Genomic DNA, 14,371 nt, shown 5'->3' on the forward strand with positions numbered 1-14,371 from the left:
TTATTTTGGGTTGGCCCTCTTTATGATTCTAATCATATTCTTTATGATCTTAAACATACTCTTAAATATACTCTTTATGAAATCGGCTACAAAAACTCTTCCTGAAAGTAGCTATGCTCTTATGAAATGAGCACCAAACACCTACAAACATGTTAAGTTCTGTATTTCTCTTTGAGTTGGCTTTCATAATTATTTTAGGTGTAGTTACAAAGTTTAGATGTTTACAAAGCGGTTGTGATGACAACCCTCATCTACGGCTCCGAATCATGGGTTTTATACCGTCATCACCTGCGACTCCTCGAGCGCTTTCATCAGCGCTGCCTTCGCACCATCCTCAACATCCACTGGAGTGACTTTGTGACCAACACTGAAGTCCTCAAGAGGGCGGAGGTTACAAGCATCGAGGCACTGCTGTTGAAGACGCAGCTGCGCTGGGCAGGGCATATTTCTAGGATGGAAAACCACCGCCTTCCCAAGATTGCCCTGTATGGCGAACTCTCCACCGGCCATCGAAATAGAGGGGCACCAAAGAAGAGGTACAAGGACTCCTTGAAGAAATCCCTTGGCACCTGTCGCATCAACCATCACCAGTGGTCTGACCTAGCCTCAGATCGCAAAGCATGGAGACACACCATCCACCAGGCTGTCTCTTCATTTGAGAACGCACGCATAGCTGGTCTTGAGGACAAAAGGAGATTGAGGAAGAATCGCACTGCTACAGCACCAACCCTAAATCAGACTTTTCCCTGCAGCCACTGTGGCCGGACCTGCCTGTCCCGCATTGGTCTTGTCAGCCACCAGCGAGCCTGCAGCAGACGTGGACTATTGCACCCTTCTTAAATCTTCGTTCGCGAAGCCAAGCCGAGAGAGTTATAGAATTTGGCACCAGAGGTCTCAGTCTCTTGGAACCATAGAATTACAGTATCTAAAGGTTTAAAGTAGGTTACTAGGTAAGAGTTCAACCACTATGGCAAGAAACAAGATGGAGGAGGCAGCCATTGACATAAACCCAGAAACTGGGATTAAGGTAATGGTTGCCTGAGGGCACTCTCAGCCATGATTGTTTTGAGTTAGCTCTGATGGTTTATTTGGCAAGTATTGTTGACATCAGAAACACAGTTGGAGTGCAGTGTGACCCAGTAGACCTGATAAAGAGATGGGCTGAAGCCTTTATAAGCCCTCCACTTTTGAGCAAAAGCTGCAGACTGTATCAGAGGCAGGGACCTCTTTGTCAGTCTAGCCCAGAAATTAACTGTCCTTGTTAATTTCTGTTTGAGGCCTCGAACATTGAACACAGAGCATTGCTCTGATAGAATGGGATTTGGGACTTAGATTTTTCAGTATGCTCTGTGCTTTATTGTATTTTATGCTTTATGTTCTGTGTGAACTGTTTTCTGTCTGCCATTCTATCCATATATTTTAAGCCTTCTACAGGAGTCTTCTTAAATCCAAAGAAACTGAAATGTACTAATGGTATCTAAACTGTTTGCCTTCTAAAGAGAAACTTGGAGTCTAATAAACTGTTTTTGCTTTAAGAAACTTGGAGTCAGATAAAGTTTATCTACGAGGTCTTAAAACTTATTAGTGAGTATGTATTAGCCTTTTGATAACTGCAGTTTGTTCTGATAACTGCAGGTCCTGATTTTTGGTGTTTTATATTGTTGAGGGTACAAGAGAAATCCCCCAACAGCTTCATTTACATCTTGTTTTAATGTTGATAATATTTACATTTGTTTTTTCTATGATTTTATTGTTGCATTATATTTTCTTTGCAAGCCTTCTCAAGCAGGTCTCTGAAAAGGCAGAATATAAATGTAGCTAACTAACTAATTAGACAGTTCTTCTCCAGTCATAGGAATCTAAGGACAACCAGCCTATCTAATTCACAGAGTATACAGGTTGAGGTCCCTGTTACCTGTGTAACAGTCAGATATGAATTACTGGTTCTCTTCAATTCCCATGCACAGGCTGCCTGATTTGGTTTGAGACTGCATTGTGACTGCATTGGTTTGAGACTGCTTCAACCTCCCTCCATGCACTATATTCCTGACCTGTAATGATCCCAGATGTTACTAATTTACCCACTAGGAAAACCCATGTGCTCCCTAGGATACATGTGGACTTTCCCAATGGTTCAAATAGCCCCCTCCACCATTTCAGGTCAGAAAAACAGCATGGTGGGGTTCCAAAGTCCCTTCTCCCTATGTGCCATGGTCCCAGTCAAAATCAAGTATCCCTCACACAGAAACTGAGGAGAACCTGCAACTCATACCTGACTGTTATGCGGGTGGGGATTGCATACCCAGTTTATGTACTATGGGACAGGGAAACCTGCTATTTAGTATACATTCTCCCTAATGTCCCCTATTCCAATTTGTTTAGTGTTTGCATGCCCCAGTTTTGAAGGTATGTAATATTAGCCATCAGGAACAGTTTTGATAAAAGTCTTGTAACACCTGCTATGATTAATAGGGAGTCTATTTGTAAAGAAATGTTTCTGAAGTTATCTGCCAGTGTTTCCATTTCAAATACAATAGATCGGTTTGTCACTCCTTGTAAAGACCTCTTACTTCTTTTACTCACCAGGTTTTAAGGTCCTTTTCATAACTCTTAAACCCTTCTGTCATGGCCCAGAATATTAAATATTAAAGAAATATGCAAAGACAGTTTTCCAGGAGAGTTAAGGTAGTACAGTGATTCCTGCACTTTCACACACCAGCTTTGACTAACAGAAACACAGCACAGCCAAGTAGGGTTGTCAGCCTCCAGGAGGGGCCTGGAGATCTTCCACTTTTACAACTGATCTCCAGCTGGCAGAGATCTGCTCCTATGGAGAAAATAGCTGCTTTCAAGGGTGGACTGGATGGCATTGTACCATGCTGAGGCTCCTCCCCTCCCCAAACCCCACCCCCTCCTGGATCCACCGCTAAAGTCTCCAGCTATTTTCCAACACAGACCTGGCACCCTATAACCAAGAGAGTTTGTCTTGAGGGAAATGCTTTCCAACAGACACCCATGAAACTTGGAACAATGCAGAATGCAGAGAACCATTAGGGCTGCCAATCCCCAGGTGGGAAAAACCAACAACATGGGATCACAGTTCATTTTTGGAGGCTATACAAAAAGCAAACATTGTGATATATGGGCCACAATGTTTAGTAAAACTTTAGGAGTAATATAAATCTCTATGACAGCTTTTCAGATACTTGAAGATGGTGATCATATCACCTCTCAGCTGCCTCCTCTTGAGGCTAAACATCCCCAGCTCCTTTAACCTTTCCTCATAGGACTTGGTCTCCAGACCCCTCACCATCTTTGTCGCCCTCCTCTGGACCCGTTCCAGCGTGTCTATATCCTTCTTAAAATGTGGTGCCCAAAACTGAACACAATACTCCAGCTGAGCAGAACAGAGGAAAGTGATACCATCGCATCACGTGATCTGGACACTATACTTCTGTTGATACAGCCCAAAATTGCATTTGTTTTTTTAGCCACCGCATCACACGGTTGACTCATGTTCAGCGTATGATCCACTAAGACCCCTAGATCCTTTTCACACATACTACTGCTATGACAAGTCTCCCCCATCCTATAGCCATGCATTGGATTTTCCTACCTAAATGCAGAATTTTACATTTATCCCCGTTAAAATTCATTTTATTGATTTTAGCCCAGTTTTCCAGCCTGTCAAGGTCATCCTGTATCCTGTTTCCATCTTCTTCTGTGTTTGCAACCCCTCCCAATTTAGTATCATCTGCTGATTTAATAACTGTTCCCTCTATTCCTTCATCCAAATCATTGATAAAGATGTTGAACAAAACAGGTCCCAGGACAGATCCTTGAGGCACTCCACTTGTCACTCCTCTCCAAGAGGATGAGGAACCATTCATAAGCACTCTTGGGATGCGATCTGTCAACCAGTTACAGATCCACCTAATGGTAACAGGATCCAAACCACATTTTACCAACTTGTCAACAAGGATAGTTTGTGGAACTTTATCAAAAGCCTTACTAAAATCAAGATAAACTATGTCTACAACATTCCCGTGATCCAGCAAGCTAGTCACTTTCTCAAAAAAAGAGATCAGGTTAGTCTGACATGACTTGTTCTTCAGAAAACCATGCTGGCTCTTAGTAATCACACCCATTCTTTCTAAATGTTCCAGGACCAACTGTTTGATGATATGTTCTAAAACTTTTCAAGGTATAGACGTCAAGCTGACGGGTCGATAATTACTCAGATCATCTTTTTTCCCCTTCTTGAAGATGGGGACAACATTCACTTGCCTCCAATCTTCCAGCACCTCTCCTGTTCTCCAATAATTCTCAAAAATACTAGCCAGAGGTTCAGAAATTACATCCGCAAGCTCTTTTAGAACCCTTGGATGCAATTCATCTGGGCCTGAGGACTTCGTTTCATTTAAAGAAACTAGGTGTTTATGTACTACCCCAATGCTGATCCTAGGTTGGAACTTCATACCCTCCTTATATGTTCTGTTTTTGCCATGTTGAGCACCGTTTCCCTCAGAAGAGAAGACTGAGGAAAAATAGGAATTGAGCAGTTCCGCCCTTCATTACCTGTTACAATTTCACTTTCTTGCCCTCGCAATGGGCCTGCCATGTCCTTGCTCTTTTTCTTATTCTGAACATAAGAAAATAACCCTTTTTTGTTGTTTTTAGCATCTTTGGCCAGCCTAAGTTCGTACTGAGCTTTAGCTTTCCTAACTTTTTCTCTACAAGCACTGGTGATTTGTTTATATTCATTCTTGGTTATAAGGCCCTCCTTCAAATTCCTAAAGGAGTCTTTTTTATTTCTCAAGTCTTTAGAGAGCTGTTTATGGAGCCAACTCGGCTTCTTTAGGCTTTTTCCATTTTTTCTTCTCATAGGAATCATTTGTGATTGTGCTTTCAGTATTTCGCTTTTAAGAAACTCCCACCCCTCCTGAACCCCCTTCCTCCTAAGTATTTCTGACCATGGGATTTTACCCAGCATAGTTCTAAGTTTATCGAAGTTTGCCTTTCTGAAGTCCAACCTATAACTCTGACTACGTATAGCTTTTCCTTTCCCTAAGACTGTATATTCCAAAATCACATGGTCACTACTGCCCAGAGTGCCAACTATTTCCACTTTTTCAATCAATTCTTCCTTGTTGGTGAGAATCAAATCCAAGATAGCAGATCCCCTTGTTTCTTTCTTCATTTTCTGGAAAAGGAAGTTGTCAGCAAGGCAAGTCAGGAATCTATTTGACTTTTCATTTCTAGCAGAGTTGGACTTCCAACAGATGTCTGGGTAATTGAAATCTCCCATGATCACTGTATCCCTTCTCTTTGAGAACTTTGCAAACTGCTATAGAAGTATCTCATCCAATTCCTCTGCCTGACATGATGGTCTATAGCAGACCCCCACAATAATATCACTGTTATTTCTTACTTTTTTATTTTTACTCAGACACTCTCAACTGAGCTGCCATGCTCAGATTCACATATTTCCTCACAAGTATATACCTCCTTCACATATACTGCTATGCCTCCGCTCTTTCTTATTTGCCTGTCCCTTTTAAATAAGTTGTACCCCTGAATCCTAATATTCCAGTTGTGAGTGTCATCCCACCAAGTTTCAGTAAGGCCTATTATGTCATAGTCTCCTTCCTTTATTAGGACTTCCAGTTCCTCCTGTTTGTTTCCCATACTCTGTGCATTAGTGTAGAGACATCGGAATTCACATTTTATGTATCCCAAGGGTTTAGTTTCCATACAAGCCTGCAAGTGTTCACATTACCTAGCGTATGCACCACTCTTTGCAAATCTTTAATGTTCTTATCTTCAGTTTCTGGCATCATATGAGGCTTTGAATTATTGTCTCGCTACCCCATACAATTTAGTTTAAAGCCCTCCTTATTATGTTAGCAAGGCTGTTTCCAAACACCTTTTTTCCGACCGCCGTAGGGTGCAAACCATCTCCCAAAGAAGACCACCATTTCGAAAGCATAAGCCATGGTCCAGAAATCCGAATCATAAGAACATAAGAACATAAGAGAAGCCATGTTGGATCAGGCCAACGGCCCATCAAGTCCAACACTCTGTGTCACACAGTGGCAAAAAACTTTATATACACACATACACTGTAGCTAATAGCCACTAATGGACCTGTGCTCCATATTTTTATCTAAACCCCTCTTGAAGGTGGCTATACTTGTGGCCGCCACCACCTCCTGTGGCAGTGAATTCCACATGTTAATCACCCTTTGGGTGAAGAAGTACTTTCCTGACGAATCTTTCCTGACGACACCATCAACGTAGCCAGTCATTTATTTGAAGTATTCTTCTATCTCGTCCTAAGCCACGGCTTTCAACAGGAAGCACTGACGAGAACACAACCTGTGCACCCAGCTCCTTCACCTTCTGGCCCAGAGCCACATAGTCTTTTCTAATACATTCAGGGCTATGATGGGCAGTATCGTTCATTCCCATGTGGATCAGCACGAAAGGATAGTAATCCGTGGGCTTGATAAGTCTTCCAATCCTTTCTGTCAGGTGCTGGATGCATGCACTCAGCAGACAGCAGACCTCTCGGGATGACAAGTCCGGGTGGCACATTTTGGGCTCCACCCCTCTGAGCAAGGAGTCTCCAATCACCACCACCTTCCTCTTCCTATATTGGGGAGCAGAAGCTCCAGGCTTCTTATCCACAGGATCCTGAGAAACTTTCTTCAAGCTTTGTGGTGGCTGGGGAAGTAGCCCTTGTTCCAATGGCTCAGAATCAGTTACTATGGGGAGATCCTGGAACCTATTGCTGAGCAGAGGGCTCAGAAAAGCTCCTGATTTTCTTTCTCCTTCGGGTTACATTTTTCCAGGAACCCTTCTCCTGTGTTGGGTCCCCTTCTAATTGCTGAGATACTGTTTCCTCTCCCTCATCTTGTCCTTTCAAGAGCACCTCATACGTTTTGTCAAGAAAATCCTCATCTTCTTTTATACACTGCAGCGTGGACAATCGTGCCTCCAGTCCCTGTATCTTTTCCTCCAGCAGGGTCACTAACTTACACTTGCTGCAAGTGTAATTCGTGCTATCAGGGAGAAATACAAACATCCCACAGTCTTTACATGTCACTGCCTCTGCTCCCTCACCAGCCATACTGCTGCAATCCATTTCAAAATTTTCTTTATCGTTACTTCTCTTTAAATCTCACTACCAACTGCCACTTGAAACTACTTTTGAGTAACTACCCACCTTTCTACAGAACCCCTAGGCTAGACCCCCAGACTAAGAGCTCGCACCTCTGGCAAGGCTGAGCCTTGCAACTTAAAGGCTCAAGCCCCCAACCACCTCTGACTCAACAGCCAGAGCAACAGCAGAGGGTGGGGCCAGCAATTACCCCCAGGCAAACAAGCTCTTCTCACTCAGCAGCAGCTACACAAAAGACACACAAAAGCAATCAGAAACCCCTCTCCAGCAGGCACCAAGCACTCCACAGTTCCCTCCCACAGCAATCCTAGGTAATGCTCCCCAGCAGTTTTAGAAAAGCAAATCAAGTCTCACTCACCTTACCAGCAGCTCTGTTCTAGATCCAAACAGCTTCTTCTACTGCAGCTGAGCCACTTCATACATTCAGTTTTTAGGTTTTTGTAGAGAGCTTTGCTAGCCTAATTCAAAAGGCTTCACATTGGGCCAGAAAAAAGGTGTAGGACTAGCTTGCTGTTCCCAATATTATACACTTAAGTGTTCATTGAGAGCATTAAGACCATCAAACAGAAATGGCTTGCTCCATATATATAAAAATTGTAGAGAGCATTTAGCCAGAAAATCCAGAAAGTTTGTGCATCTGGTAAGGAAAGAGGTTTAAGACTGTCTGCTCCAAAAAGAGAGCTTTTTTTGCCATCCAAAGGAACAGCTTGCTCTTATTATAAACAGTGCAGAGAGTATTTTGCTCCAACAATAAATATAAACACTTAAGTGGAGCTGAGAGGCAAGTTCTTGATTAAAAATTTTAAAATTATATTACAACATTATTAAAAATTATCTACTTCCATTCAGCTTTGTGTTATATATCATTATAATTACCATGGTTTATTCCAGGATGAGAATTTTTGAAGAAAGTAAAGATGCTGTAGAAAGCAATAAGAATTGTAAAAAGAGGTTGATACCCTTTAAGGAAATAGGATTACTCCTGATGAAGTCTTTGGGCATGACGAAATGAGCTTACATCTTGGTGCTCATTGGGAATCCCCAGGTGGAGACAAGGGATCCCCTGGTTTGGAGGCCCTCCCCCTGCTTTAGGGTCATTAGAAAGTGGAGGGGAGGGAAATGTCTGCTGGGCACTCCATTATTCCCTATGGAGACCAGGGCTGGCACATGGGAGTAGGCCAACTAGGCAGCTGCCTGGGGCGCCACAGGCCTAGGGGTACCAAGAGGCGCCCCCTCTCCCACCACATCTGGCGCCACTTTCTTCCCGACCTTGCAGAGGCTTCAAAGCCTCCATAAGGTTGGGAAGAAAGTGGGCATGCTCAGAACCGCCGGCTCTGAATGCACTTGCTCCTCACCCCCACCTCGCCAAAATTCCCCATCTCCTGCCCCTTCATCTCGGCATAGCTCCCTGCCCCCCTTCCTCGCCACTGCCACACACCCCAACATGGGCAAAGTCAGGGGAGGCGGTGTGGCTGCTGTCTTCGACCTCGCCAAGGCTACGGCGAGGTCGGGGGACGGGGAGAGAGCGCACTCAGAGTCAGCAGCTCTGAGCTAACCTGCTTTCTTCTTGCCCTTGCTGAGGCTTTGTATGCCTCATGAGGTGGTGGGGAGGGGGTTCCTGGCCCTCTCCTGCTTTAAAGCGGGAGAGGGCCGAGAATAGGGGGAGAGGGTGCGCGTGCTGCGTGCAACCTGATGATGTCACTTCCAGTGATGTCATTGGGCTGCACATGCAAAATATTAAAAAAGGGGCAGGGGGGCCGATTTCTGCCTGGGGCGCTGGAAAGGCCAACTTCAGGTCTGGGTATAATGGAAAATTGATCCATGGGTATCTGGGGGAGGCCTGTTTTTTGAAATAGATGCATCACTTTTGAAGCATAGCATCCAACACCTCTCCTCAGAACACTCCCCAAGTTTCAAAAAGATTGGACCAGGGGGTCCAATTCTATGAGCCCCCAAAGAAGGTGCCCCTATCCTTCATTATTTCTATTGGAGGGAAGGCATTTAAAAGGTGTGCAGTCCCTTAAAATATGATGGCCAGAACTCCCTTTGGAGTTCAGTTGTGCTTGTCACATCCTTGCTCCTGGCTCCACCCCCAATGTCTCCTGGCTCCACCTCCAAAGTCCCAGATATTTCTTGAATTGGACCTGGCATCCCTAAGAACCATACTTGCTGCAGATCAAAGAATTCAACAAATTTTTGGCAGAAGTATGACTCCTAAACACTTTGTGTTTTTACAGATCATTCCTCTAATTAATATTACAGTCAGATGCTGGGATACAATAGGGGATGGGGGATAGGTCTTAGGACTGGGCAGGCAGGACAACAATGGTGATCTTCTGTGAATAGAACAGTAAGTGCCCTGACAGATGGGCAAGAGTCCTGCACTTTTCTGTCAGTCACCAACTCCACCCCCCATGCCTGTTTGATGTGTACACAAAGCAGCTAACAGCCAATCATGGCCATGGATGGCTGGAAAAAGATCAAACATTGTCTGAGCCTTCAGAAAGTGAGGCTGGAGGAATCCTGTCTCTGGCATTTTCCAGATCGCCCTTATGTCCCATTTTCACTCCCCTGTGTTGCAGGTTTTTTTGTTTTGTATCCAGACAGTTTAACATCTCCATGCTATCTCAGTTTTTCCTCATTCCAATCTCCCATTATTTCCTAAACTATTTTGTCTGTACTTTTTCCCCCATTGAGGATTGAATTTGCAAGAATTGAATCTGAACATTTTTTACAGCCTTGTGAATCGCCACCCAAGTGGATGGGTTTGGCCAACAAGCATTTTTAAAATTTGCATACCAGCATTTCAACATTTCAGCACTGGAGGGCACCTGTGCTGAAACAAACAGCCATTCCCATAGAATGGTCCAACACCAGCAGTTAATCACTGCCTTCCTTACCATTCTTTCATTCACACTCAAGAGCAAATTCTAGCATCATTTTCAAATACATTTTGCAGTGCATGCAGTTAGCCTAAAAAATGCAATCAAAAGAAACAAGCTGTTATAAGCTGTGTACCTGATGCAAAGCAGGTGAAGGAATTAAAAAAAAATTGGGGGGGGGGAGCCAATGAAAGAGAATTCTCAAATGCAGGAAAAGAAGCAACCAATAAGTGGTGAGACACATTTACCTGGTACAACTCTCAGGTTTGGTGTGGTGGGTGGAGAATGTACTCATAAGGGGGTTTCTCAGCCCTCTTGAGGCTGCTGAAGCACTGTAACACTTCAGTGCATGTGAAAAAAAAACTGGGGGGGGGAGCAGAAAACCAATCCATAATAAGTGAATGTGAGCAGATGGAACACTGACGGGAGGAAAACAAAGAAAACATATAGGTATGTACTGACCAACACCGATGAACACCTGGAAGGTGGCTGCAGTCTGGAAAACACCTCTGTCTTGAGTGTAATCAGGCTAAAATAGTGAATCTTTGGGGATAAGAACAAAGCCGTAGACAAGTTGCATCTTTAAGACCAACTAAGCTTTATTCAGAATGTAAGCATTTGTATGCTCTTAAGCAGACTTCATCAGACAAAACTGAAATGGCAAGCCATCTTTAAATATAGAGAAAGTGGGCAGTGAGTTGGTATGCAGAGTCATGGGAATGTTTTTAGCAGATTAAAAGAATCACAAATTGGAGTCTGTGTTTGTTTGTTTGGTATTTTTAACTGAGCTGTAACAGCAGTGGAGGGTGATAAAAAGCAGACATTTCATAGGTATGAAGTGCCATACATCTGGGTGTTATTCTGGCTTCTTAGTTGTGGGTTTAAATGGAGGGCATTAGTATCTCAAGAGGTTATAGCATCATACAGTTTGCCATTAGAAGAAAAGAATACATTAAAATATATTGGAAGATGGGTTAGTATATGTAATAAGATAAACAGCAATATCCCTATCTGAGTATGTCAATACAAAAATCCAAAATATTCTGATACACTGTTCTAAAAGAGAAATACATTCTAGTTTGCCATTAGAAAAAAAGTTACCTTAAAATATAGTGGGAGGTGCGTTAGTATGTGTAATGAGATAAAAAGCCCATATCCCTTATTTGAGTACATGAATACAAGAGAAAAAAAAAACATTATTCTGATACACTGTTCTAAAAGAGAAATATGTTGGAATACTGTGGATGTATATCCCTGTTCAGTCCTGGGGAGGTGTTTGTCCCAAGTTTCATAATAATTTGTAATTCAGTAGTTTCTCTCTCCATTCTGTTCTTGAGGTTCCTTTGCAATAAAACAGCTATTTTGAGATCACCCACTGAATGCTTAAGAAGGTTAAAGTGTTCTCCGACTGGTTTCTCAGTTCTGTAATTCCTGATGTCAGATTTGTGTCCATTTATCCTTTGGCATAGGGTTTGTCCTGTTTGCCCTGTGGGGATAAGGTTTGAGTCTCCAGAGTCTTACCTGGAAGAGACCCTATCTCAGGAGACTACATAGGTCTCAGAGTTTGGTTTTTGTGAGAAACCACACTAGTATTGGGAATGTTTTGTGAAAAGACTGTTTCCACAGGAAGCTGGCTGACAATTTATAGTTTCTAAAGGAGCTCACATTCATACTATGAGACTCTTGAGGGATTGCCAATATTCCCCTTGACAATTACAGCTTATCCGGGGTTTTAACATGGAGATAGAGGTGGTTTGCCATTGCCTTCCTCTGCAGAGTTTTCCTTGGTAGTCCTCCTTCCAAGAGATCCTGCTCAGCTGAGATCTGACAAGATCAGGCTATACTGTGCTCCAGGACTTTTTTGAGCAGGAACGCAGTTCCAGCTGGCCTTGAAAACCTCTTGACTGGGGTCACCAGAAGTCAACTACAACTTGACAGCACTTTAAACTTACACACAGAGAGAGAATACACACTGCCCTAGTTAAGCCCTTTAAAAGGCTCGCTTCGTACTTGGATGAATGAGGGTAGCTTTGTCAGAAGATTAGACATAGAATGCTTCTCCAGGGCTTTTTTTGAGCAGGAACGCACAGGAACGCATTTCCGGCTGGCTTGGTTTCAGGGAGTGTGGCCTAACATGCAAATGAATTCCTGCTGGGCATTTTCTACAAAAAAAAGCCCTGCACTTCTCTTTAAATATTCTTCAGAAAACACATTTCTTTTAACTTTCCTCCCTACTTGGTGCTATTTAAACTACAGGTTAAACCAACACATAATCTGGGACCATTGTAGAAAGCCTGAAAATGTTGTTCTGTAGAGTAACAGTTTGACAGTTTCTGCACAACTCTGTGACAGCATTAAAGGACGAAGTAGCTCCAGCAACAGAGGAAAAACTTCAAAATGGAAAGGCACAAAATCTCATAAGCAACTATGAAATTGAGTTGATACTTTTTAAAAAAATTAAATTGCCTCATGGAAATAGAAGGTGGCCTGCTTAAAACAGTGATAAAGTAGAACAAATAAACAGATGTATTTGCTCAAGTGTGGGCGGAAATCATGGACCCCCTACTGCCAAACTAATAAATAGTTTTTAAACATCCTCTCTCTCTGACAAACAACACTAAGCAATGTCAGAATGCCACATGGGCATAACATCAAATCAGAGGTGAAAGAAAGCAGAATGGTATCAATAAATGCTTTTATTTTAAACTGACAAAAAGGACTAGAGGTTTCAGTGCTATCAGTATACAAAGACTATTGTTTTAAAACTTAAAATGCTTTACACAGGAAAAAATATTCCCTTGCCCTCAAGGGTTTACAATCTTCTGTAATCAATCAAATCTCAAGCTGTTTTGGTAGTTGACTTAAAGGGATCTACTGTGCATCATGATATAGTCACAATACAGATATATTGTATTATTGTCCTATTAGACTGTAGTTTATTATGAGTTTTTAAATTTGGATTGTGAGAGCCTTTTTGGCTGAAACTTGAGGTAAAAACTGAAAGAATAAAATAATGCACTCCCTTTTCTGCCACTGATCAAATTGACAGCATTTCAAAATCTTCTTTCTACTCATCCAGTTCTGCTTCCCTCCACTACAGCTTCCAAACCACCCGGATTTCATCTTTTTCTCACTGTTTTAACAGTAAAGTTGACAATGGTGAAGAAAGTCTCCATTTGAGACTCATCTTATGCACCACTCCTTGAATAACTATCACACCCTTTCCCACCAGATCTCTAATTTCTTTCCCCTCTTTCCCATCCACACATGCTCCTACTTTCTTTCCTGATATTGCTTCCTGGAGTTTCTCCCTTTCACACAATTTTTTCCTTCACTCAAAAAAGTCTTCAACAGCTATATGTCCAGGCAACCTCTCAATTCACTCCCCCCAGAAAGCCAAAACAAGAAATGAGCATTTTCAGCATGAGTGTAAGATATGGCAATTCATTTCATGACTGAATCACACCATGCACTTGCAAAATCTCTGAAGCCTTCAAAACCCACAACTCAGCATTTGTCTACTAAAACAGAAGTATATCATATAATGTCTATGATCAAACCTGATCAGTAGTGATAATCACAGGGCACAATAGTCTCTGAAATACCCATCTTATAATGATTTCCCCCTTTTACACACTTATTTAAAATGAACTCTCAAAAAGGTAAAACAAAATGACAAAAGAATTAAAGTTGAAAGCACCAAGCACTCTGTAGCAGAAAGGCTGAAAAACCATCACCAGAAGTCTTACCTAGTGTGCTGGTCCAGAGCACCAGCTGAAGGGAGATGGCCAAGTGTGGAGAGAAATCCATGACTTTGCTTCCTGCCTGACCCTCTTCTCTATGTCTCTCCTTCTCTCTAAGACTCTGCAAATGCTCTGATGTTAATGCAAGGACTCTTGCTGGCTTATAGAAGAATTCCCACCTCCTGTTCTGGGAGACTCCCAAGGGTCCTAAAGCCCTCATGATTTCAGCAATTCAAGAATGGCATGAATTATTAACACCTCCATTTGTTCATTTATTTAAACATTAGCATTCAGTTGGAAAAGCCAGTTCGGAAAACTTAACAGTCATTTTCCTGCAGCTGCCTTGGTTAAATTGCTTTTCTTTGCTTTCAAGTGAGAGGCAAGATTGGCTAAAATAAGCACCTTTACCTAGTACTTGATAGTAGTATAAATATATATACAGAGAGTTCATGAGTTCCCATTACAGCAACTAGACATAAAGATTTTAATTTTGCCTGCATACATTAATGCCATATCCCCCAAAGGAATTATGCTATCTAATGCAGTAACATAAACTCAGATTT

General features: G+C 42.4%; 1 protein-coding gene across 1 annotated transcript in view; it reads right to left on the reverse strand.

The window, feature by feature from the left end:
• Positions 1 to 13,920, reverse strand: part of LTK (leukocyte receptor tyrosine kinase) — a 208,051-nt gene extending 194,131 nt beyond the window's left edge. The window contains exon 1 of the mRNA XM_060263328.1: positions 13,815 to 13,920. Coding sequence (XP_060119311.1) covers positions 13,815 to 13,875 — 61 coding nt within the window. The 5' untranslated portion in view covers positions 13,876 to 13,920. The remainder of the gene's footprint in view (positions 1 to 13,814) is intronic.
• Positions 13,921 to 14,371: the final 451 nt, after the last annotated feature.

The sequence above is a fragment of the Heteronotia binoei genome, chromosome 21, assembly GCF_032191835.1.
Source record: "Heteronotia binoei isolate CCM8104 ecotype False Entrance Well chromosome 21, APGP_CSIRO_Hbin_v1, whole genome shotgun sequence".
In the NCBI taxonomy this organism is placed as follows: domain Eukaryota; kingdom Metazoa; phylum Chordata; class Lepidosauria; order Squamata; family Gekkonidae; genus Heteronotia; species Heteronotia binoei.